Source organism: Mustela erminea, chromosome 9, assembly GCF_009829155.1.
Source record: "Mustela erminea isolate mMusErm1 chromosome 9, mMusErm1.Pri, whole genome shotgun sequence".
In the NCBI taxonomy this organism is placed as follows: domain Eukaryota; kingdom Metazoa; phylum Chordata; class Mammalia; order Carnivora; family Mustelidae; genus Mustela; species Mustela erminea.
In genome coordinates, this window is record NC_045622.1 from 72,245,852 (window position 1) to 72,271,331 (window position 25,480).

Genomic DNA, 25,480 nt, shown 5'->3' on the forward strand with positions numbered 1-25,480 from the left:
GTCTTTTTTTTTTTAAAGATTTTATTTATTTATTTGAGAGAGAGCGAGCGAGAGCACAGACAGGCAGAGGGAGAGAGAGAAGCAGGGAGCCCGACGTGGAGCTCAAAGCCAGACCCTGAGATCAGGACCCCAGCTAAAGGCAGATGCTTAACGGACTGAGCCACCCAGGTGCCCCATTACCCAGTCTCTCTTGAAGCTAGGGGGAGCTATGTGGCTAAAATCCAGCCTGCTAGGGTTTCTTAGAAAGGTATACCTTACTAGGTAAAAGATAGAAAGAAAACAAAGCCTTCAGGAAACAATGGATAATGATACAATCATAGTAGGGGATTTGAATACCCATTCCCATCAATGGACAAATCATCCAAACAGAAAATCAACAAGAAAACAGAGGCTTTGAAAGACACACTGGACCAGATGACTTTAACATGCTCAGAACAGTCCACCCTGAAACAACAGGATATACACTGTGCACATGGTACAATCTCCAGAGCAGATCACACATTAGGCCACAAGTCTCAACAAATTAAAACAAAATCAAAGGCCTACCATGCACCTTTTCTGACCACAATACTATGAAATTAGAAATCGAACACAAGAAAAAATCTGGAAAGACTACAAATACGTGGAGATTAAATAATATGCTACTAATCAATGAATGGATCAACCAAGAAATCAAAGATAAAAAATTACATGGAAGTAAATAAAAATGAAAACAACAATCCAAGGGGCAGCTGGGTGGCTCAGTCGTTAAGCATCTGCCTTCAATTCAGGTCATGATTCCAGAGTCCTGGAATCAGGCTGGCATTGGGCTCCCTGCTCAGCAGGAAGCCTGCTTCTCCCTTTCCCATTCCCCAACTTGTGTTCCCTCTCTCGCTGTGTCTCTCTGTCAAATAAATAAAATCTTAAAAAAAAGAGAGAGAAGAAAAGAAAACAACAGTCCAAAATCTTTGGTATACAGCAAAAGTAGTTCTAAGAGGGAAGTTTATAGCAATATAGGCCTACATCAAGAAGCAAGAAAAATCTCAAACAACCTAACTGCACACCTAAAAGAGTTAGAAAAAGAAGGATAAAACCCAAACCAAGCAAAAGGAAGGAAATAATTAAGATTAGGGCAGAAGAAAATGACATAGGAACTAAAAAAAATACAATAGATCAGTGAAACCAGGAGCTGGTTCTCTGAAAAGATCAACAAAATAGATAAACATATAGCCACACTCACTTAAAACAAACAAACAAACAAATAAAAACAGAGAGAGGACCCAAATAAAGGAAATCACTAATCAGAGAGGAGAAATAACATCACAGAAATAAATTATAAAAGAGTACTTATGAAAACCTATATGCCAACACATTGAACAACTTAAAAGAAATGGGTAAGTTCCTAGAGATAGAATCTCCCAAAACTAAACCAGGAAAAAAAAATAGAAAATTTGAACAGACCAATTAACAGCAATGAAAACTGAAACAGTAATCAAAAAACTCCCAACAAACAGAGGTCCAGGGCGAGATGCCTTCACATCTTTAAATGTGAAACACTTAAAGAAGAGTTACGGGCGCCTGGGTGGCTTCAGCTCAGGTCATGATCTCAGGGTCCTGGGATCGAGTCCCGCATCAGGGCTCTCTGTTAGCGGGGAGCCTGTTCCCCACCCCCCCACCCCGCTCTCTGCCTACTTGTGATCTCTGCCTGTCAAATAAATAAATAAAATCTTAAAAAAAAAAAAAAAAAAGAGGGGCCGCCTGGGTGGCTCAGTGGGTTAAAGCTTCTGCCTTCAGCTCAGGTCATGATCTCAGGGTCCTGGGATCAAGTCCCACGTCGGGCTCTCTGCTCAGCAAGGAGCTTGCTTCCGCCCCCCCTCTCTGCCTGCCTCTCTGCCTACTTGTGATCTCTCTCTGTGTAAAATAAATAAATAAAATCTTAAAAAAAAAAAAAAAAGAAGAGTTACGACAAGGGTGCCTGAGTGGCTCAGTCGGTTAAGCATCTGCCTTCAGCTTGGGTTGTGATCTTGGGGTCCCAGGACTGAGCCGCACATCGGGCTCTCTGCTCAGCGGGGAGTCTGCTTCTCCCTCTCCCTCTGTGCATGTTCTCTTTCTCTCTCTCAAATAAATAAATAAAATCTTTTTAAAAAAAATTTAAAAACCCTAATTCAGAGGGATACACCACCCTATATTTACTGGAGCATTATCATAACAGCCAAACTATGGAAGTAGCCCAAGTGTCCATTGACAGATGAATGAATAAAGACGTGGTATATATCTACAACGGAGTATTATTCAGCCATAGGAAAAGAATGAAATCTTGCCATTTGCACTAACATGGATGGAGCTTGAGGGTATAATGCTAAATGAAGTAAATTAGAGAAAGATAAAATGCCATATGATCTCACTCATGTGGAATTAAGAAGCAAAACAAGCAAGCAAAGGAAAAAAAAAAAAGAGCTAGAGAAACAAACCAAGAAACAGACTCTCTCTCTCTCTCTTTTTTTTTAGAGGTGGGGGAGGGGAGCAGGGGGAAAGGGAGAGAAAACATCCCAAGCAGGCTCTACGTTCAGCATGGAGCCCAGTGGGAACCTGGATCCCACAACTCTGAAATCATGACCTGAGCCGAAATTGAGAGTGGGACGTTTAACCAACTGAGCCACCCAGGTACCCCAAGAAACAGACAATCTTAATGAGAGAGAACAAACATGGCTATCAGAGAGGAGCTGGGTGGGGGAATGGGGAAAATAGGAAATGAGGATTAAAAGTACACTCATCATGGGGCACCTGGGCGGTTAAGAGTCAGTTAAGTCTGCGTTTGGCTCCGGTCGTGATCTCAGGGTCCTGGGATTGAGCCCCACATCAGGTTCCCTGCTCAACGGGGAGCCTGCTTCTCCCTCTCTCCCCTGCTCCTGCGCTATCTCTCACTATCTCTCCCTCTCTCAAATAAATAAAATCTTAAAAAAAAAAAAAAAAACTGCTTTATGGGGTGCCTGGGTGGCTCAGTGGGTTAAAGCCTCTGCCTTCGGCTCAGGTCATGATCTCAGGGTCCTGGGATGGAGCCCCGCGTTGGGCTCTCTGCTCAGCGGCGAGCCTGCTTCCTCCTCTCTCTGCCTGCCTCTCTGCTTGCTTGTGATCTCTCTGTTAAATAAATAAATAAAATCTTAAAAAAAAAAAAAAACTGCTTTAAAAAAAGTATACTTACCATAATAAAAAAATAGTAATAAAATTTAAAAATAAAAAATCTATAATAAACTGGGGCAGTGGGGGGTGGGGGGGAGGCTTTGCCCATGGCCCCATCTTTCCTGCTTGAGATGCTAATGGAAACATCAAGACTAGAGCCTAGACACCTATCTTACAACTGTGACTAAAAACCAATATATGGATGATAGTGGAACAGGAAAGATGGGAGAGCCCGGTACCTCAGTGATATCCTTGGGCCACTACACTAAACGCAGAAACACTGACTTCCAACAGCGTTATAAACACCCTTATTGGTTAAGCCAAGCTATACCAAGTAGGACATCCTATAACTTGTGGTTAAAAAAGTCTAACTGAAATCAACCCTCACAACTGCTGCTCATTTCACTTTGCCTATTATGCTGTATTCTTTTGCTTAGAGCTGAGAAAGTAATTGGATGAGGGAGCATAAGTATAAAAATGAAATTACTTAGGAACTGATTATGAAATTTTGCTCTTCACCATGTCATTCCTGAGTTTATCAGAAGAACCCAGGGTTTGAGGGGAACACATACTTCTTCCCACAGAGCTAATAGCTTTTGCTCTGTTTCCTAAAATGGAGTACATCAAACTCCTTTTATTGGAATGAGCTTAGTGCAACTGCAATGGTTCACACTGCTTAAAATGCAACAGGGTATACTCTATACTGTTTTACTTTCAATCAAATACATTATTTTTCTGAGGGAAAAAAGTAAGATTATCGTGAAGGAAAAAAAATTCAGCAATCAGTATCATGGTTTTCAAGGATGGGAAAGAAGAATTCAAATGACAGCTCCAAAAGTAAATCTAGAAAGAGCTACGGGGGCACCTGGGTGTCTCGGTCAGTTAAGCGTCTGCCTTTGGCTCAGTTCATGGTCCCAGCGTCCTGGGACTGAGCCGAGCATCAGGCTCCCTGCTCAGTGGGGAGTCTGCTTCAGCCCCTCCCTCTGCCTCAGCCCCAGCTTGTGCTCACGCACATGCACACATGCTCTCTCGCAAATAAATAAAATCTTTAAAAAAAAAAAAGAGGGGCACCTGGGTGGCTCAGTGGGTTAAAACCTCTGCCTTCGGCTCGGGTCATGATCCCAGGGTCCTGGGATCGAGCCCCACATCGGGCTCTCTGCTCCAAGGGGAGCCTGCTTTCCCCTCTCTCTCTGCCTGCCTCGCTGCCTGCTTGTGATCTCTGTCAAATAAATAAATAAAATCTTTAAAAAAAAAATAGGTATTTAAAAAAAAAAAAGAGCTAAGAACATGATACTTGTATGTAAGATATTACTAGCATAGGGAAGAATACCCAAGATTCCAATAAATATAAAGAACTAGAGGGCAGGGAGCATATACAACAGAGCACACAAAATATATGAATATGAACATGAAATTGATAAAAGGATCAAGAAATTCACCTTTAGACGACTGGAGTCCAGCCTCAGGGCTGAAAGTAATGGATCCAGAGACTCAAACTCCGCAAGAACATGGCTGTAGGACTCCGGTATCACTGGCACAAAAGCCATTTAGCTGGAAAGTTGAAACCACCTTGAGTGCCAGGCAAAGTACTCCTGAATAAAACCTGCAAAAATAAAATTTAAGAAGTTCTTTGCTCAGTCAGCATATATTTAATGGATATAGGGAGAACAAAGAGAATCATGAGAAAGGGAGAAACGGACAAGGATCCCTACTCTGGAGGTACTTAGCATCTAAGTGGAAAGAAAGCACAGAGATAATATTATATGGAACCATCGCCTTGTACTGTATCTGCCTGATTCTGAAACTCCCAGATAATCAAGTCCAGAATGTCAAGGTCCTCCCTAATCCTACCCCACTCTGTTTATCTCACAGTGTGAGTAGGTAGGATAGGCAATGTAGGATTTAAGATGGAAACTGGTCAAGCTCCTCTTTGGTAAAATAGCAACCTCGGTTGTACTTCAAGCTGTAAGTCTTCTGCCTTTCAGAGTCTGTCATTAAAAGGCAATGTTCTCGGGGCGCGTGGGTGGCTCAGTTGGTTGAAGCCTCTGCCTTCGGCTCAGGTCGTGATTCCAGGGTCCTGGGATCGAGCCCCGCATCGGGCTCCTGCTCAGCGGGGAGCCCGCTTCCTCCTCTCTCTCTGCCTGCTTGTGATCTGTCTGTCAAATAAATAAATATTTAAAAAAAAAAAAAAGGCAATGTTCTCTAAAGGCTTCAAACTATAAACCCTATCAGCAAACTCAATAGTTACCAGCCAACAATTTGGCTTCAAAGAGTGCTTCAAAGAAAGAGACTTCTGGAACTCTTCTCCAAGCCATCAGGGGCTCAGTAAGTATCTGCTGAATGAACGAATGCATCTACTAAGTGGGAAGTAAGGTGCAGGGAATTAAAAACTCAAAGAAAAGAGATTTAAATAAGAGAACTAATACAAATGAATAGGAATAAGAATATAAAATAGCAAATTCTAAATACCCAATGAAGACATTGTAAACTAATGCAAGAGTTTACCTGTTCTGCAACTCTCAAGTGTGTATTTTTGTTAAACTGCACCAACTTCCAAAAAAGAAGTAAAATTCAAGAAAATTCTTACCCATTAATTTTAACTTTTCTAAGTCTTTTGTAAAATGCCAAATTAAGAAAAGCAAACAGTACAGAAAAATTTAGAAACAACCACTTATTTTTGTTTTTAAATTACTTATACTTTTAAATTTTCTTCCCCAGAACCACATGTATTTACTCACTCACTTATTGATGAAATATGTACATAGTGTCACCAGCTAGACCCTAGGACCTGACCTTTACTTCTCACTGGCTTTTTCCCCACTGACCTTTGTCCCACATTTTTCCTTAAGCTCTGCTTTCTAGCTTATCACTTAACTCAAGCAAAAAAACCCAGGGGCCTAACATCCCGTGATGGAAAGAAACTGAAACTACCCCTCAAGCAGTAACCATTGCCCGGACAGGAGCTCCATCTGCTCAGGCAGCCCAGACCAGTTTGAGCTTAACCCCAGAAATCAGGCCTTTTCAGAGCAACCTCAAAGTGACCCAGGGAGTGACCCACAGTCACCTTTACCTCAGTAGAACACTAAAATCTCCACCCACGGAGGAGCACAAGCCTGCTTTACGTTTAACATACAACGTATGCATAAGCATATTTCCTTAAGGAGCATGCACGACCTTATGCCAGCCTCTACATACTACAAGGCTCCCCTATCTATGTATTCATCCTAACCCTAAGTAAAAGAAACCTATTCATCCTTGCTTGGGGAGTCACAGCTTTGGAAGTTATTCCTCATGATCTCCCTATCTGCTTCAAGTAAAGTTTCCTTTGTGCAACAACTCTACCCTGTGTAGTTTCTACCTGTGACTCACAGGAGCAAACTCAGTTTGTTAGGTTACAATAGCACCCACCTGTGCACTGTTCTAGGTCCAGGAGACAAAATAAATCCTAACTTTCATGGAGCATCCTTCCCAGTGGCAAAACACACAAACTTATGATTTTTTTTTATTATATAGACATAATACAGTCTTATTTCCTATTTTTTATAATGTTCTTAACACAGCTTGATCTCTGCGAGGCGAATAGTAGTTCAAACAAAATAACAAATCTTGAGTAGTCCCATATGCAAAATATTTGAGAATTCCAGGGTGCGTGGCTGGCTCAGCCAGTGGAGTATGTGACTCTTGATCTCAGGGCTGTGAGTTCGAACCTTGCTCTGAGTGCAGAGATTAACTAAAAATAAATTCTTCAGACTGTATGGGTGGCTCAGTCAGTTAAGGGTGTGCTTTCAGCTCAGGTCAGGATCCTGGGGTCCTGGGATCAAACCCTATGTTATGCTCAGCAGGGAGTCTGCTTCTCCTTCTTCCTCTGCCCCCCCTTCCTCTCTCAATAAATAAATAAATTTTTGCACACTCTCTCAAATCAATCAATAAACTCTTTTTAAAAATAAATAAATACAATCTTTATGCTCCCCCCACAAAATTGAGAATTCCTGACCTATGAAAAATCTCTCATTCTTTTTACTCATTCATTTTATTGACTTCTTGGTGAATATGAGGCACCATGGTGGGAACAAAACAAATAATTCCAGGAATCAATCACTTTATAAATAGGGACAAACCCCTCAAAAGGGAGAGAGAAGCAAAGTGCTATGTTGGAATTAAAAGGCAGAGTGTAGTGAGTAAGAATCTTTAATAAATAAAGTGTAATAAATAAATGAACAAGTAAATAATATATAGTAAGTGCAAACCCCTACTAAATGAAAAACAGAAACAAATTGCAAACTAACCACATAGCAAGTAAGCCTAGACCATATACGTGTAGTGATAAGATTAGCGTGGAGTAAAAAGTTGTAAATATTTTTAACTTGTGTGAAATATCGTAGACCAAAACATGTTTACCACGTGTGTATGTTTTTGGTGTGTAAGCATAAGAAAAATAAGTGATGTAATATGTTTATGAAGGAGACTTAGCACAGTATATAAAGAGGCATCGGGTTGGACTGAGGTGATGCTAGTTCCTTGTCGGGAGGACATCATCGCCGTGTTACCGACGCCCCGACAGCTTCGTTGCCGACCAGTCGCTGGTTCTCAGTCTCAACTTCTGCAGTGACCTCTCTGTCTAGATTGTGAGGCGACATCTCCTTCTCTGTGACAACTTCTGCGGACCGTGACCAGACCACGATAGTGGTGCGGACCTCGTCCCAGTAAAGATCAAGTGAGTTACATCATATCCATCTGTCTATCTCTTCTTTACACGTCGCAACCTCCTGGCGGGACGCAGGGGTTTTGCTCGCGTCACAGAGGAACCAGAAAGTAATCACAGAAAACTTCCTAAGGGAATAGCACTGGAGCTGAGCAGAATTTTATCAGAAGGAAAAGGAAAACAGCAGCAATAAGCAAAAATACAGAAGATACATTCGGAGATACATTTAGTCTTTGGTTGAAACACAGGATACAAATGGAGTAATGAAAGATAAAAATAGAAGAGTAATTCAGCACAAGGTATGAAATGCTTTTGACTTTCAAACAAAGGAACCTGAAGAAATTTTGAGAGGCAAGAGAAAGGAACTGAAGGATTTGGTGTTAGGCAATCACAATTTCTGTGAAGTGTTGTGGGCACACACTAGAAAACAAAGACTTGAAAAAAATGTTGAGTGGTAAGGAAGTAAAGATAAGGCCTTCCAATTATTCAAGAAATCTGGAGGAAAAGAAAACTTTTCTTGACTTTTTTTTTAAAGACTTTTAAAGACTAATTTGCTGCTCTTCAAGCAGAGTCCCTGCTGAGTGAGGAGCCAGTGGAGGTGGGGCACGAGCCCAAACCCCTGAAGTTGTGACCTGAGCTGAAATCAAGAGTCCAACATAGGGCGCCTGGGTGGCTCAGTGGGTTAAGCCGCTGCCTTCGGCTCAGGTCATGATCTCAGGGTCCTGGGATCGAGTCCCGCATCGGGCTCTCTGCTCAGCAGGGAGCCTGCTTCCTTCTCTCTCTCTCTGCCTGCCTCTCAGTGTACTTGTAATTTCTCTCTGTCAAATAAATAAATAAAATCTTTAAAAAAAAAAAAGAGTCCAACATATAACCAACGGAGCCACCCAGGCACCCCAACCTCTCTTTACTCAGCAGGAAAGACTCAAACGATTTTTAAGTAGTAGTAGCTTAGAGTCTTTGGAATGAGAAGTACTGAAGATACAAGAAAAAAACAAAACCATAATATAAAATCCTAAAGAAGATAGAGAGGAATGACATCAGGCCCACAGTATCTATCTCTTCTGTTTGTTATCCTAAGCTCTGAGGTAGATAAGCCATTTGGCCTTGATCTCAGTGTCCTACAAGTTATAATTTAATAAGGTAAAAAAGAACCTAGTAAGTTCCTGTTTTTCTAAAAAAAAAAAAAAAAAAGATTTAATGGGAAATGAGAATGAAAAAGAAACAGTAAAAGCAATGTCAGTTCTCAAGAAAAGTTGCAGGGTGAGGGTGGTAAGCCAACTCCAAATTTATACTTCTTTGTGCTAATTTTCTCCTTTTAATATTTAAATCTTATTACTTAGAGCTTTATTAATTATTTCTGATTGTGTCTTCAACAGTTTAAGGGAGCAAATTTACTTCTTCCAAAACAACCCTTCAGTATCTGAAAAGTGTTACTAGGTCTTCCAAAAAAAAATTTTTTTTAAAAGATTTTATTTATTTATCAGAGAGAAAGAGGGGGAGAGAGCGAGCACAGGCAGACAAAATGGCAGGCAGAGGGAGAAGCAGGCTCCCTGCTGAGCAAGGAGCCCGATGTGGGACTCGATCCCAGGACGCTGGGATCATGACCTGAGCCGAAGGCAGCTGCTTAACCAACTGAGCCACCCAGGCGTCCCTAGGTCTTCTTAAAAATTTAACATTCCCAATTTTCCAATCATTTCTGGCATGACAATCTTCTACACAAGTGATAGGGTTTGCCTGAAAATATGGTACCTAGAATAGAAAATAATATTCCTTAAGTAGCTGGATAACACAGAATAAAATAGAAACAGTAACCTCCTGGATCTGGACACTAGGTTTCTATATTACAACCTAAAATACCATCTGATGTGTTTCTGAAGTGGTCATGTCACACTTTTGACTCAACTAAAACCCAAAGAAATTTTCACATAAAATGAATATAATCTTCCTACCTAGTATTTATATACAATAGAACTGAGCTCAACCTGAAATTTGCTATTAATCAAACGTGACAATGAATATAAAAAGTACTCACACATTTAAATTCTCTGTAAAAACAAAAGTACAATTGTGACGATTGTTAAATATCAGTTCTGAGTACCTGGGATTCATTTTATTATCCTATCTACTTTTGTCTGTCTGTTTGTAATTTTCCATAACAAGATTTTTTTAAGAATTTTTTTTTTTTTTACAGATTTTATTTATTAACTTGAGAGAGAGCACGAGAGCATGGGGTGGGGGGTTGTTAGAAGGAGGAGAGAATCTCAAGCTGACTCTGCGCTCAACCCAACAGGGGGCTCGATCCCGCCACCCTGAGATCATGACCTGAGCCCGCATTAACAGTCAGAAGCTCAACTGAACCACCCAGGAGCCCCTTTAAGGAAATACTTTCTTTTTTCAAGATTTTATTTATTTGAGAGCAGGAAAGTGAGAGCGGTTGGAGAGGGAGAGGGAGAAACAGAGACTCGCTGCTAAGTGGAGAGCCAGATGTGGAGCTTGATCCTAAGTCCCTAAGATCATGTCCTGAGCCACAGGAAGACGCTAAACCATCAGAGCTACCCAGGCGCCCCAAATACATACTTTTAAAAAGAAATCTCTGCACAAATCCTCAAAGGCTCCCCTTCTTACATAATCTATTGTCATCCCTACTTCTTTTTACAGCCTCATCTTCTACTTTATACCATTTCCAACTATACCAAGATTATCATTTGTCTCTCTTTCATTGTATAAACTTCCGGTGCCTCCATGGTTTAATAGATACTTTTTTTTGATCCTTCATCCATCTAACAAAACCCTTTCTGCAAAGCTGAATTTAAATATTACTTGTTAAGCCTGCACACCTCTAGCCTAGCAAAAATACGTAAACAAATAGACGGTGGCTATAAATGCTTACCAAAGTCACTGCAACAACCTTAAGGGTTGGCTTGCCCAAGGTTACAGAACTCTGCTAAGCCAGAGGAGAGACTACAATCCAGTTCTCCTGAGTTCAAATCGAATAATCATTTTTCCGGGCGCCTGGGTGGCTCAGTGGGTTAAAGCCTCTGCCTTCGGCTCAGGTCATGATCCCAGGGTCCTGGGATCGAGCCCCACATCAGGCTCTCTGCTCGGCAGGGAGCCTGCTTCCTCCCCTCTTCTCTGCCTGCCTCTCTGCCTGCTTGTGATCTCTGTCAAATAAATAAATAATCTTAAAAAAAAAAGAATAACCATTTTTCCATTTCCACGCATAACTTGATGATAACATAAACGAGTAGCAGGATTAAGAAAAGGTTTTTCTCATCACCCTAATACCTACTCTACCAATGGACCAGTGTTTGCTGCTCGCACATCAAAAGCAAACAACAGCGTTCTCTTTCCCCCTCTAGCTACGTGGGAGGAGGAGGAAGAGAGAAGGAAGCAAGCAAAAAGTAAAGATACTATGCGAAGAGTAACAGGAGATTCCACCATTCCACAACAGGATCGTTCTACCCAAGAAGTAATAATCCGAGAAATCGTCAGAGAAATGGAGACTCACTCATAAATGCATCACGCATTCGGCACGCTTTGTACCCACCGCTGCACACGGTCCCTACGCACAAGACGCTTTCTAGCGGAACCAATAACTTTCTGGCAGCGATGTCTTTAATACCATTTCCAAGTTTCTCCAGGAGAGAAGCATCGGCAACCAATTTTTCCAAAGCAAGGTTGATAGACCAGCAGCACCGCTCAGCCGCGCTTCATCTCCAGGCCGGCAGCCCCCAATTCTCATGAATCAGACCCTCTCTCACGGCCGGCCGCCGTGACACTCACCGAGCAACTAAAAGCTGTACAGACACTCCACGGGCAACTAAGAGCGACCCCTGTGAGTCTTTCTCCCCTTCCGCACTTCCAGGCCCCGGTTTACGTCATCCACAAGCGCCGAGGACGCGGGGGACAACGCTATTAACGATACTTCCTTGTCACGTGACGGATTACGCCCCCTGCTCGCGCGTGGTCCCTCCCCCTCCGGCCGCGGTCGCAATTACGCTCTCTGCGGCCTGCAGTTCACGGATTGCTGCCGGCCGAAGACGCAGCGCCAACGGGGACCAGAGGACGTTTAGGCTAAAGGGGTGAGCCAGCCAGGATCCCGGGACTTTTCACAGCTTGAGACCCGCGAAAGGAAATGAAACAGGCGGGAACCGGCGGGGGAGGGAGGAAACTAGCGGAAGGTGTCATGGCGGCCGCGCTGTGGGTCACGTGCCCGGCAGGCCCGCCTTGGTACTTCCGGTCACGTGCCCTCAGAGTCCTCGCAGCCAGCGATGGAGGCGAGACCCCCCAGTAACAGAGGCGGTGGCGACGGAGGTGGCTACTGGGTTTCAGCGTCTTCCCGGCAGCGTCTCTAAGAAGCGCAGCGGAACTCGACCCGACTCAGCCCAGTTACTTTATTCCCTGCCCAAGGCCGTAGCTTCCACCTGGTAAGTTTAGACCGAAGAATGGGGGTGGGTGGGTGGGTGAGGAGCTGACAGGCCCGGGGGCCGCAGGACGGCGTGGATTCTGCCCCTTTTTCTGTTTCCCTATTGCCGTCCCCACGACTCCTAAGCCTGGCATCTCGGTAGCCCTCTATTGTCCTGAAGTGGGGTATAGGCGACCCCTAATTTGCTGGCTTGTAGGAAGTCTTCCCCATTACTAAGAGCAAGGGACTCGAAGATTTACTGAAAGCCAGGATCAGACTGGGCTCCGGAGAATGGACGTGGAGGCCTCTTCCTGACAGAGGATCCCTTTCCGTTAGGAAATGTGCTGTTAAGTCTTTCAGTTTCTGTAGCTTTCACCGTAGTGTCCGCACACCTTTTGCTTCATCTGTCAATCCTACCGCTTCTTAAAACCTTCTTAACACGTGTGCCAATCCACTCGACCAGTTTTGGTCTGTTCCCAATCTGATTGTCTTGTAATGATGAAAAATAGAGCACCAACCCATGGAAATGTATAATTATTTTTATAAATTCCCCAATGTTCTCAGAGACAAAATTAACTAAGGGAGTATATTCAGTTGACTCTTAAACGCCCATTTTGGCGTTAAGTGGGGGGCGGGGGAGAGATATAAAAACTTACCCTTTTTTTCTATTAGAAGACCGAATTTTTAAAAACATACAAAAACTAAATGGTTTGAACTACACCTTGAAGTCAGTATTAATTCCGTGAAGGAGTGGAACAGTTTTTCCCCATGAATTCTTACTGTGAACTCCAGTATACAAAACAGCATTTCATGGTGGAATTGGATTTGGGATGGCTAAGCCCCACCCCGTCGGCTTCCTCTCTTGGAAGAGTTTGAAAACCACTTAACTGAGCTTTGGTAAATAAGCCAAAATTGCCAACCCTAAAATGGATTTTTAAGTCAAAACTACAGCAAATGAGATGGAGAAGTCACACCAGAAGGGAGGATTATCTCCAATATCAGGGCTATGGCTTACAGAAGGACCGGGCTCTGGAGAGAACTTTGTACCTTTTAGCAGACCTAAATCCCTCATTTGGGAAGGAGGGAGAGAGAATTTGAGGCCATTAAACCTGGTTTTTTTGCCCTCATTCAGCTGACATTTAGCAGTGCAGCAGATTAAAAGTGAGAGTTTCTCTTAGGTGATATTATATACGTAGGGTAGTGCAACTGTAAATTAGCCATGGAAATGCAGGGAGAGCTTTTTAAAAACACTAGGAATATTGGTGCAGAGAGGAATCTGTTTAATAAGCCAAATGATTGGCTTCCTGCATGGAGGCATTTATCTTCTGCCTGCTGGTTTATCTTTCCACCTTTTTTTAGCCTTGCTTTTCTGTGCTGCTGGGGTTTTTCCCCCCTAATATCAGACTGAGCTTTCCTAGCATTTTGACCACTATTTCTACCTTCTGGATATGGCTGCTAGAGGAGTCTTGTGCCCTTCCTCTTTTCTTTCTTAGCCTGTCTTCAGTGTGGTAGTATCAGGCATCCAACTAATAAGTAATATCTCTCCCTTCCCCACTTTGATTACCAGCTGATTGCTGTCTCAATTTTGATGTTGTACTCTTGTCGGCATGCAGTATTTATTAGTGAATATGAGCATACATTTCATTCTGTCTTGGTCTCTGTCGCATTTTCCTCCTCCTGCCTCTCCCTGCACTGCTGTAAAATGAAAAAGTGCTTGGTCTCAAAATTGCTACATCAGTTATTCCCCTTAATAGCTTCATTGTGTGTGTAACTTTCATTAAAATGGTAAATTTTGTTCGCTTTTTACATACTTCCAAGGTCTTGTTCCCTGTAATGCTGAATTGTTAAAATTTTTTTGGATTGCCTCATAGCAAGCAGCATTCCAGATCTCCATTTTGTATGCTGGCAGATACAGCAGCTCTCTCTAATATAATTCTCCTTTAGAAGCTGATATGGAGTTTATATTTCACCTGTTGTCCTTGTTTCTGCCCCATTTATCTCTGCACATTAGAAAGAGATGTAATCTAAAGGTTTCTGTTGATCAGTTTCAAATTTTTGCTATCCCTGTTTCCTTATAAGCCAATTATTGGGATCTCTGAGGAATGATACTGTGATCTCTGAGTAAAGAGTATAATGCCTCCTGGAGGTCAGCCAAGGATATATGTGTAAAGGTGTCTTACGTATCTTACTAAGCTGGTGTTCTTTTTTTTTTTTTTTTTTTTTTAAGATTTTATTTATTTATTTGACAGAGATCTCAAGTAGGCAGAGAGAGAGAGAGAGAGGAGGAAACAGGCTCCCCAGTGAGCAGAGAGCCCGATGCGGGGCTCGATCCCAGCACCCCAGGATCATGACCTGAGCTGAAGGCAGAGGCTTTAACCCACTTTAAGCCACCCAGGCACCCCCAACCTAGTGTTCTTTTAACAAGAAGGACTTTAAGTAGACATCAGAGATATTTATTGGACTCTACATGTAGGCCGAATAGGTGGCTGGGTGCTGTACTGCAGTGATTACATGCATCCTCTTCCCTTTATGAAGCTTGTAGTCTGTCAGGGGAGACAAGCATTAAAAGAATTACTTTAGAAATTAATTATAGTTGGGATAAGTGCTATCAAGAGAACAGAAAGTCTTGTCTAGTAAGTTTTAAACTTAGTACTCTAACTACCAAAAAAATGATTAAAAGCCAGTTGATAAGGAAGGAGGAGTATGTGCAAAGGCTCAGCAAGGCATGTACATTTAACTTCAAGCAAATATTTAACTGCAAATGAATTAATCCCTTTACTGGAGGATCTTGCTATTTAAAGTAGTCTTGCGGCAGATAATTTCATAAAGTAAATAATCTTTTAAGTAGGGGCACCTGGGTGGCTCATTTGATTGAATGTCCAAGTCTTGGTTTCAGCAGAGGTCATGATCTCCATCTGGATCCTGGGATCGAGACCCGCTCTGTGCTCAGTGAAGAGTCTGCTCCTCCCTGTCCTTCCCCCTCTACCACTCTGCCCCGCCCTCTAACTCCCCCCCCCCACCCCCGCACGATCTCACTCTAATAAATAAAGATAAAATCTTTAAAGTCAGTGAGAGAGGGAGAGAGCACAAGCAGGCAGAGTGGCAGGTAGAGGCAGAGAAAGAAGCAGGCTACTTGCTGAGCAGGGAGCCAGATGCGGGACTTGATCCCAGGGTCCTGGGATCATGACCTGAGCTGAAGGGAGAGGCTTAACTGACTGAAACACCCAGGTGTCTTTAAAAAAATAATCTCTTAAGTAAAGCTAGATCTTCAAGCTGATTTGTTGAGATGGAGCTAACCAATATTTTTCATAAATAATATATTCTGTGGCTCTTACAGAGCTTTACTGGGAAAAAGTTTTTGCTTCTCTCCAGAAGAGAAGGAGCCATCTTCAAGAAAAATCTGGAAATCACAGAAGACATTGTAAGATATCCCCACCAGTTTTATTAAACTTTCTAAAACTGGTCTTGTGCAATTAACAGAGGTGCTCCAAATGAACAAGGAAATTTGCCAAGCAAGTTAGCTGTGAGACAATTGGCTAGTCATCCCAATGTTGAGTTACTTATCTCTGATTTATTTTGAATGTTTTCCCAAATGTATTTTATTTTATTTGTTTTTTAAAAAGATTTTATTTATTTATTTGATAGAGATCACAAGTAGGCAGAGAGGCAGCAGGGAGAGAGGGAGAAGCAGGCTCCCCGCTGAGCAGAGAGCCCAATGCGGGGCTCAATCCCAGGATCCTGAGATCATGACTTGAGCTTAAGGCAGAGGCTTTAACTCACTGAGCTACCCTGGCACCCCACCAAATGTATTTTAATATGAATGGTTTTACATGCTAGTGACTGACTCTAATGGTTTTCTCCATCCCCTGATTTATTCTCCATTTTACAGTTTCTCTGTCTTCATTCATCTTTTCTTTCTTACCTTCTTGTCTCAAAAAAGTTTTTTCTGTTCTTTTCCAAAGCTAGCACTTTTTATCTGTGCCTGTAATCTCAGCTAATTGGAGACTTGCACTATCAGCTAGCTGTCCTTGCTCACTGCTTTTTTTTCATATGTGGACATACTTAAAATTGTCTTACAGTTGTCTGCTTTCCCCTGTCCATAAAGTTTCCCCTCCTATCTTTCAGATTTTGATTCATGTTTCTTAAAATGTGGTTTGTATAGTATACAGTGTAACTTCTGATAGTACAGACTTTTTAAACTTATTATGAATTGTATTGTAATGAATATAAAAATTAATATTAAAGTATTAAATAGTTCCATGAATGTTAAAAAATTTTCTTTATACATTAAATTTTTAAAGTAAATAAGAAACAATTGATGTGTATTACAGAAATATTCAAAATAACCTTTGTTTTCTTACACTAACGCTACTAACACTTTCCCATGTTACCTTATAAACCTCTGGTTTGATAGGGAATAAACTCTTGGAAAGACTTTCTTAAAAACTATTTTTCTCATTATAAAATATGTATTTATTATAGGGGCACCTGGGCGGCTCAGTGGGTTAAAGTCTCTGCCTTCAACTCGGGTCATGATCCCATGTCCTGGGATCTAGCCCCGCATTGGGCTGTCTGCTCGGTGGGGAGCCTGCTTCCCCCTCTCTCTCTGCCTGCCTCTCTGCCTACTGGTGATCTCTGTCAGTAAATAAATAAAATCTTTGAAAAAGAAAAAAAAATGTATTATTAAAGATAATCCAGAAAACAAAAAGAACATTCAAGTCATCTGTAATTCCATCACCAGTAGGTAACCACTATGAAGTTGGGTGTATATCCCTCCAGTTACATATATTTGCAGAATAGCATGGTGGAACTCCAAGGTCAGGCTGACCCAGATTCAAACCTGCTACTTCCTTGATGCATTGGGAAAGCATCTTGATTTTTTTTAGACCCAGTTTGCTTTATCTTCAGAATAGAACTAATAATAGAACCTACCTCAGGATTGTTAACTGGGGACTGAATGAGATAATACCTATAAAGAACTTAGCCCAGTGCCTGGCACATGTTAGTAAGCATTCAGTACTTTTTTTTTCTTTTAATGTAAGCTCTGCACCTAGCGTGGGACTCGAACTCATGATTTATTTAAGACGCAACTCATGATTAACATAGGTATAAGAAAGAACAAACTACTGATACATGAAGTAATGTAGTGCATTTCAAAAAACAGGTTAGGTGAAAGGTCAGAGACAGTACATGGTGCATGGTTCCATTTATATGAAAACTTAGAAGAGACAGAAACTAACCTGTGGTGATAGTAATCAGAAAGTAGTTGGGGCGCCTGGGTGGCTCAGTGGGTTAAGCTGCTGCCTTCAGCTCAGGTCATGATCTCAGGGTCCTGGGATCGAGTCCCGCATCGGGCTCTCTGCTCAGCAGGGAGCCTGCTTCCTTCTCTCTCTCTCTGCCTGCCTCTCAGTGTACTTGTAATTTCTCTCTGTCAAATAAATAAATAAAATCTTTTAAAAAAAGAAAAAGAAAAAAAAATAGTTGTTGGAGGGTGAGAGAAAGAGAATTGAATGGAAAGGAACATGAGAGAATTTTGGGGGGTGGCAGAAATGTTCTCTGTCTTGTGAGTAAAGGTACATGCATGTATACAATTGTTGAAATACATCAAACAGACCACCTAAAATGCACACATTTTGGTGATTTGATAATATACCTGAAATTTTTTAAATAAATTTTTTATTTTTTTATTAACATATAATGTATTATTTGCCCCAGGGGTACAGGTCTGTGAATCACCAAGTTTATACACTTCATAGCACTCACCATAGCACATACCTTCCCCAGTGTCCATAACCCAGTCACCCTCTCCCTACCCGCCTCCCCCCCCCGGCAACCCTCAGTTTGTTTTGTGAGATTAAGAGTCTCTTATGGTTTGTCTCCCTCCCGATCCCATCTTGTTTCATTTATTCCTTTCCTACCTCCCAAACTCCTGAAGTTGCCTCTCAACTTCCTCATATCAGTGAGATTATATGATAATTGTCTTTCTCTGACTGACTTATTTTGCTCAGCATAATACCCTCTAGTTCCATCCACGTTGTTCCAAATGGCAAGATTTCATTTCTTTTGATGGCTGCATAGTATTCCTGTGTGTGTGTGTGTTTGTGTGTGTATGTTTATGTATACCACATCTTCTTTATCCGTTCATCTGTTGATGGACATCTAGGTTCTTTCCGTAGTTTGACTGTTGTGGACATTGCTGCTATAAACATTTGGGTGCACGTGCCCCTTTGGATCACTACATTTGTATCTTTTTTTTTTCTTCTTTTTTAAAGATTCTATTTTTTATTTGATAGAGGTCACAAGTAGGCAGAGAGAGAGGAGGAAGCAGGCTCCCTGCAGAGCAGAGAGCCCGATGTGGGGCTCGATCCCAGGACCCTGGGATCATGACCTGAGCCGAAGGCAGAGGCTTTAACCCACTGAGCCACCCACGTGCCCCCATTTGTATCTTTATACCTGAATTTTTTAATCGCACTAAAAAAAAAATCTATGACAGGGGCACCTGGGTGGCTCAGTGGGTTAAGCCTCTGCCTTCGGCTCAGGTCATGATCCCAGGGTCCTGGGATCGAGCCCCACATCGGGCTCTCTGCTCTGCAGGGAGCCTGCTTCCTCCTCTCTCTCTGCCTGCCCCTCTGCCTACTTGTGATCTCTGTCAGATAAATAAAAAATCTTTAAAAAAAAAAAAATCTATGACAAACCTTTGGCAAAACCTCCTCTATGAGGAAATGGCCTCTGAGTCCTAATTCAGAACACTTTTTTTTTTATCTCCCTTTAGGAACTTCACACATTCTAATTTGTATACATTGGTACATATCTTACTCACTAACTGGAAGCTCTTTAAAAGCAAAAATCATGGGATACCTGGGTGGCTCAGTGGGTTAAGCCTCTGCCTTCAGCTCGGGTCATGATCTCAGGGTCCTGGGATCGAGCCCCACGTCGGGCTCTCTGCTCGAGAGTGTGCTTCCTCCTCTCTCTGCCTGCCTCTCTGCCTACTTGTGATCTCTGTCAAGTAAATAAATTAAATCTTAAAAAAAAAAAAAACACACAGAAATCATTATTGTCACACATTCATCTTTGGATAACCCTAAACTTGTTGGATCAGAACAAATTTATTGAATGATAAGTATTCACATTGACCCTTTTTTCTTCCTATTTTTCAGGTAGAGTAGCCTGGTAATTGGCTACTCAAAATTCAGAAAATTAACTTCAGAGAAATTAAGATTTCACTTTTCACTTTTATTTTTTATTTCTAAATTACTGCTTGAGTGAATTTTTTGATTGTAGCTACAGTTGTGGGCATAACTTTCCAGATTACTATATTATACGTATGTGTGAAACTAATGTAATATCATGTGTCAACCACAATTAAAGTGTTTTTATTCCCGTCATATTTTTCATTGATCCTAAGAGGTAATGGAAGAATCGATGATTTCCGTTATTTTTTTTTCCTTTTTTTTTTTTAAAGCCTGCTACTCTTCCTGATGCTTCCTTTCCCACTATGTCCCAATAGAAGTGTTCCTCAATTACTTGAATAACTAATAGCAGATTCAGTATTTCATTGTTTCTAATTGTTTTAACTTCCAGGACAAGGGTTTCTTTAAAGTTTCACTTGTTTGCTCATGGCAAATTTAATTTTTAGACCTAGATACGTTAATTTCTCTAAAATTGTATTTTAAGCTATCCCTGAAGAAGTAACTTTAAATTATTTCTTTGGAAATTAAAACTTAAAGTCATAACTTCACCAGAAATGACATATATGGGGCATTTGTACTATCACTTTCCCCATCCCAGCCCATGAGAGACATTGCCATCGATCATGACTTCTTTCCTGTTAAGCCGATACAGCCTTACATTCCTTTCCAGCCTCATATTCCAGATAGCTACACCCAAGCCGCTAGGATTTGGGTTGAATCTTTAAGATTCCCAGGACTGGGAAGGAAGGGTAGAGGTAGGGAGACTAAAAGCTGTTTCCTAGGTAATGAATTAGCTATATACAAGTGAATTTTCAGCCCAAGCCTGGAGAATAGTTGAAGACATTTGCTTGTTAAAAGATGGGTGAAATAGCATATGAAATGTTAAGGGTTAAAAATTTTGTTTTAAAGCACGCAGGAAGAAACTTAGACCAGGAATCAGGAAATGTGGGTGTGCTGTCAGCTCTGAGAGTGGTTCTGGGAAGATCACACAAACCCTATGGCACTTAGTTGTTTGAACTGAAACAAAATTGAACTAAAGTTCAGTAGGGTTCTAATTCTAGATATAGATTAGATAAAAGACCAGCATACCTGTATTCAAATCATACATTTAAAACTTAGGAATATTATGGGGGAACTAAAAGTAAAGTAGAAAATAGTCTGAATAGAATATGTAGAAATGGTTTAAGAACTTCCAAGTGTCATAAACTGTGTTGTGTAAATTCACACCTGTGATATCAGTGGTTAAATTTGATTTTAATGAATAATGCCATACAACTTTATCTTTAACTTTCAATCAGGGACTTTTTTCCTCCTCATTATTAGTTTAGGTTTAGATTTGGAAAGGACTCCAGAAGTCAACAGATCTAATCTTAATTGAGATGTGAAATCTTTTGTCTCAGTTAGCACTTTCTAGGCATCATGGCAACTTCATCTGAAGAAGTTTTGCTGATTGTGAAGAAGGTGCGTCAGAAGAAGCAGGATGGAGCTTTATACCTCATGGCAGAAAGAATCGCTTGGGCACCTGAAGGCAAAGATAGATTTACAATCAGCCATATGTATGCAGATATTAAATGTAAGTCAGCTATACTAAAGTCTGATGGAAGATTTGTTAGTCATTTTATAAAAAGATTGCTCATACTGTCTTTGTGGGGTTTTTTATTATAGTTTCCCAAAAAAACATATTGAAGGAAATATAAAGTGGGTTCCCTGAATATATGTTATTCTGTAACCTGTGATTAATAATGGAGTTTGTATAGTTTCATGTATGTAAATCTATGTCATGTAAAGATCCCCACATGAACCTTCCTTTAGGAGTTGCATAATAGCCCACTAAATGGATATATAGTCATATATTTCATTAATTTTCTGTTGAAGGACTGTTAGGATGTTTCCACGATTCTTTTAATGCAAGCAGTACTGCAGTAAGTTCTGTGGGCTAATATCTTTGTGAAGTTGTATGTGTGAGGTATATTGTGAGGTAGATTTACTGGTTCGGATGGTTCATGCATTTAAATGCGTTAAAATGATGGATTATGGCAGATTGCCCTTTAATAAAATTGTATCATTTAAGCAAGTTGTCTAATTAATCTTTGGTTATGTGGCCACTATCTGTTGAGGAGATAGACTCACTTTTTTTTTTTTTAACTCATTTTTTTATTGGACATAGATAGGAGATATTCAGAGAGTATCCTTAGCAAATTGTGGTATCTGAACTATAACAATTAATGCAAATTCATTTATTTTCCTGGATATAAAATTCTTCCCCTAGATAAAATCCTGTGTAGATTTCAAGGAACATGACACCTCAAAAAATAGTCAACCTTACACATTCAAGGGCTCAATTTATAAATGTTCTTTGTGTGTGAACAGTGACCCTAAGAACTTACCTCTACTTGCTGCTGGAAATGACCAAGATTTTCTCCTGTCTCCACTGAAACGACTTAGATTTTTAACTTTCAAAAGGAAATACTGTTTAAAATTCATCATAGTTAGGTACTGCCTAAGCTAGCTGGTGTTTTGTCCACTATTCTGGTAATACTACCTCCTTTCAAAATTCTGTGGAAAAGTGCCTCACCAAGTTCCTCCTAGTATTCTTACAAACTAAAATTTGTACCAGAAGAAACTCATAAATTAGGAACTGCCTCTATTAGCATTTCTCTTAAACAGGAAGCAGATCCTGTAGCTCTGCAAAACACACACTCATTGTGATACCCACAACATACAATAAAGAATATATACTTTTCCTATTTCTCAACAATTTTTCTGTTATTGAGAATGAGAGCACAGACCCAAATCTACATCTGCCCCAGATCAGTTTTTGTTTTAAGTTGAATATTTGAAATAATACCCATTTCTGAAAGAATCCACTGAAAGTTACCAGTAGTAAATTACTGAGGTGAAAATCAGCAGTTAAGTAACCTAATTAAAAAACTTAAGGGGGCACCCGGGTGGCTCAGTCAGTTAAGCTGCCTTCAGCTCAGATCTTGATCCTGGGTCCTGGGATCAAGCCCCACACTGGTTTCCCTGCTTGGCAGGAAGTCTGCTGCTCCCTCTCCCTCTGCCTGCTGCTCCCCCTACATGTGTTCTCTCTTTTTCTCTTTCAAATAAATAAAATCTTAAACAAACAAACAAAAAAAGCCATTTCAGAAGTACGCCTTTCAGAGGCAAAGTCTAAGATGGTGGAAGGATAAAGCAATGACTGAGAAAAGATGCCTAGAAAGGGGTGGTAGTTTTGGAGAAACAGAATAGAACACCGGAGTAGGCTGGCTGACAGTGTAAATTGCCCTGTATTGCTGGTTTTGGTTTTAAGATATTTTATTCAAACTCTTGGTCTGGAAGCTGCATCTTTATTGAAAAAGTTTGTTTAGGAGATAGGTGGTTTGGGTTGTGAGCTCTAGGGAGCTTGTTTCACACTTCCAAGAGTCCCTGATTTCATGGGACCAAGCCCCTCTATCTCTCTCTCTTCCTCTGACAGAGACAAGCTCTACTATTGCCATGAGGCCCACTAGTTCAGAAGTACAATTTCTCCATTATGTTGGTGTATTTTGACATTCCCAACCTCAGCTTATTATGAAAAGTTTCAAAGTTAAAGAAAAATTTTAAGAATGGCACAGTGCATACCTATACGGTATGTCCCACTTAAGATTCCATGTGCATACACTTTGCTCGGTAATATTTTCACACCAAGAATTTTTAATCATAGAATATCCAGAACACTGCTACATTTCCCTAGTTGTCCCAATGTTTTCTGTAGTATTGATTTTTTTTTTAACCACTCTTCACAGAGGGAGTTGTAGTCTCTTCAGTCTTTATAGGCTTGTCACATATGTTCTGATTGTTTGCTTGTCTCAAGGTTTTCTTTAATTTATTTGTGTAGGCCTGTATTTCTCAGAATCTGAAAATCACGTCTACAGGCTTGATTGTACTCAGATTAAACCCTCACAGCAAGAACAACACGTGGGTGGTGGTGTTTACTTACTGTTCTATCCCCTCAGAAAGCCCATAGTGTGAGGTTGTGACACCCACTTTGGATGAGACTAAGTTTCATCACTTGGTTGAAGTGGTGACACCACATCTCTCAAATATAAAATTATGTATTCTTCTTGGCAGTGAGGAAGACAGGGGTGTGTTTTGGAGTTTTTTGAATTATGACAGATCATTTTTATTAATGATAATGTTTTTTGGTGTCAGATGTTCAGGGTGGGTTCAGGACTCCGAGTTGGCTATTTAGAGATCTGCCCCGGTTGAATGGAAACAAAAGCCCTATAGTATCTTGAGGTGGAGGCAGTGGGTGAAAAGTGCCACACAAAGAGGATACTGAAGAAGGAAGCTGAGTGTTAGCAGGGCAGTTGTTAAACTGTGCTCTGATTATATGGGATTATTTGAGAAGAGGGTATTTCTGCAAAAGCATTAAGATTGGAACAGGGCAGCTGAAGCCCAAAGGAATTCTGAATCTTTTGGGGAGGAGAAGTAGCGTATTGTAGGACAGTTTCCAGTGTGGGTATCCTCATCTAATTTATCTCATGGTTCTTTTTAGGCCAGAAAATCAGTCCAGAAGGAAAAGCTAAAATTCAGCTTCAGCTGGTGTTGCATGCAGGGGACACAACTAACTTCCATTTTTCCAATGAAAGCACAGCCGTGAAAGAGCGAGATGCAGTAAAAGACCTTCTTCAGCAGCTGCTGCCCAAATTCAAGAGGAAAGCAAATAAAGAGCTGGAAGAGAAAAACAGGTGAAGGGGGAAAAGAATAAAGACATGTAACAGCTTGTTATTTCTTATCCCTTGTGCTGCATTAAGTAATTTAACTGCCTCAAGGCTAACATCTGACAGGGAACACAACTGAGACTCAAAGGTGATAAGGTCCTTTCATTCCTTCTCCCAGTTCTCTGTCACAAAGATGACATGAAACCATTAGAAGTGTGTTTGTGAATGAGAAACCTGAGAGAAATCACATTGTAAAAAAGTTGAAAATGCATATAAAATAATGAGTTTCTGATAAGACAAATGATTCCATCGCCAGTATCTTGCAGGCCATCCATGCTGAAGTCTCCAAGTGCTTATTCATGAGAAATTGGTAGCCGGAAAATCTCAACCATACCTCGTCTCTCCCCTTTTACCTTCTTTTGTGAAAGAATACAGTACGGGCAAATATCTGGTGATCTTGCTGTCATTAGATAGATGAATAACACCAAATTTCTACTCTCAAAGAGTTTAGTCTTTGCTTCTTCAGACTTCCATTTATCTTCATTTGTTCCTCCAAAAATGTTTTTTGTTTTAATTACTAACAAATTAACTAAATGACCTCTGCTGTTCTAGCCTCATAAAATGAAGGTTGAGTGTCTCGGGGTTTCATGTTCTTAAGGTCTTTTTAAAGTGTTACATAAATAGCGTTTTATTCTAGAAGTTCAATATATTCAATATATTCTATCACCAGAATGCTGCAAGAAGATCCTGTTTTGTTTCAGCTTTATAAAGACCTTGTTGTGAGTCAAGTGATCAGTGCTGAGGAATTCTGGGCCAATCGTTTAAATGTGAATGCAGCAGAGAGTTCTACATCCAATCATAAGCAAGATGTTGGCATTTCTGCAGCATTTCTGGTATGTTACCCTTCCAGATTTCTGAAGGGAAAAGAAAAAAGAAAAGAAAATCCTGGTATATGTGTTAACAATGCCATTTCTTTTGTAAAACTTAGCATTTCCTTAAAGTAAATCAGTGGCTACTTTGCTATCTATGGTATTCTTCTAAAGTATTTTAAAAATATATGCAATATTGGGACCCTTGGGTGGCTTAGTCAGTTAAGTGGCTACCTTCAGCTCAGGTCATAATCTCAGGATCCTGGGATGGAGTCTCACCTTGGGCTCACTGCTTGGCAGGAAGTCTGCTTCTCCCTCTCCGTCTACTATTCCCCTGCTTGTGCTCTCTCTCATTCTCTCTCTCTCAAATAAATGAATAAAAATTTAAAAATACATATAAATGCAGTATTTTTTAAATACTTTTTGCTAGCTGTACTTTTTTGGTTTGGGGA

At 40.8% G+C, this 25,480-nt stretch overlaps 2 protein-coding genes across 8 annotated transcripts in view; one reads left to right on the plus strand and one right to left on the minus strand.

The window, feature by feature from the left end:
- HPS5 (HPS5 biogenesis of lysosomal organelles complex 2 subunit 2) overlaps positions 1–11,747 on the minus strand; it is a 49,684-nt gene extending 37,937 nt beyond the window's left edge. For 4 of the 7 annotated variants that reach the window (XM_032356788.1, XM_032356786.1, XM_032356783.1 and 1 more), the window contains exons 1-2: positions 11,645–11,747; positions 4,599–4,762 (exon numbers count right to left, since the gene is read on the minus strand). In XM_032356788.1, coding sequence (XP_032212679.1) covers positions 4,599–4,706 — 108 coding nt within the window. In that variant the 5' untranslated portion in view covers positions 4,707–4,762; positions 11,645–11,747. Of the gene's footprint in view, positions 1–4,598; positions 4,763–11,369; positions 11,494–11,644 lie in introns of those variants that run through there. The other 3 variants (XM_032356787.1, XM_032356785.1, XM_032356784.1) reach the window with 3 other exon arrangements.
- A 90-nt stretch (positions 11,748–11,837) lies between these two features.
- GTF2H1 (general transcription factor IIH subunit 1) overlaps positions 11,838–25,480 on the plus strand; it is a 39,727-nt gene continuing 26,084 nt past the window's right edge. The window contains exons 1-4 of the mRNA XM_032356791.1: positions 11,838–12,288; positions 20,857–21,029; positions 23,994–24,186; positions 24,890–25,052. Coding sequence (XP_032212682.1) covers positions 20,876–21,029; positions 23,994–24,186; positions 24,890–25,052 — 510 coding nt within the window. The 5' untranslated portion in view covers positions 11,838–12,288; positions 20,857–20,875. The remainder of the gene's footprint in view (positions 12,289–20,856; positions 21,030–23,993; positions 24,187–24,889; positions 25,053–25,480) is intronic.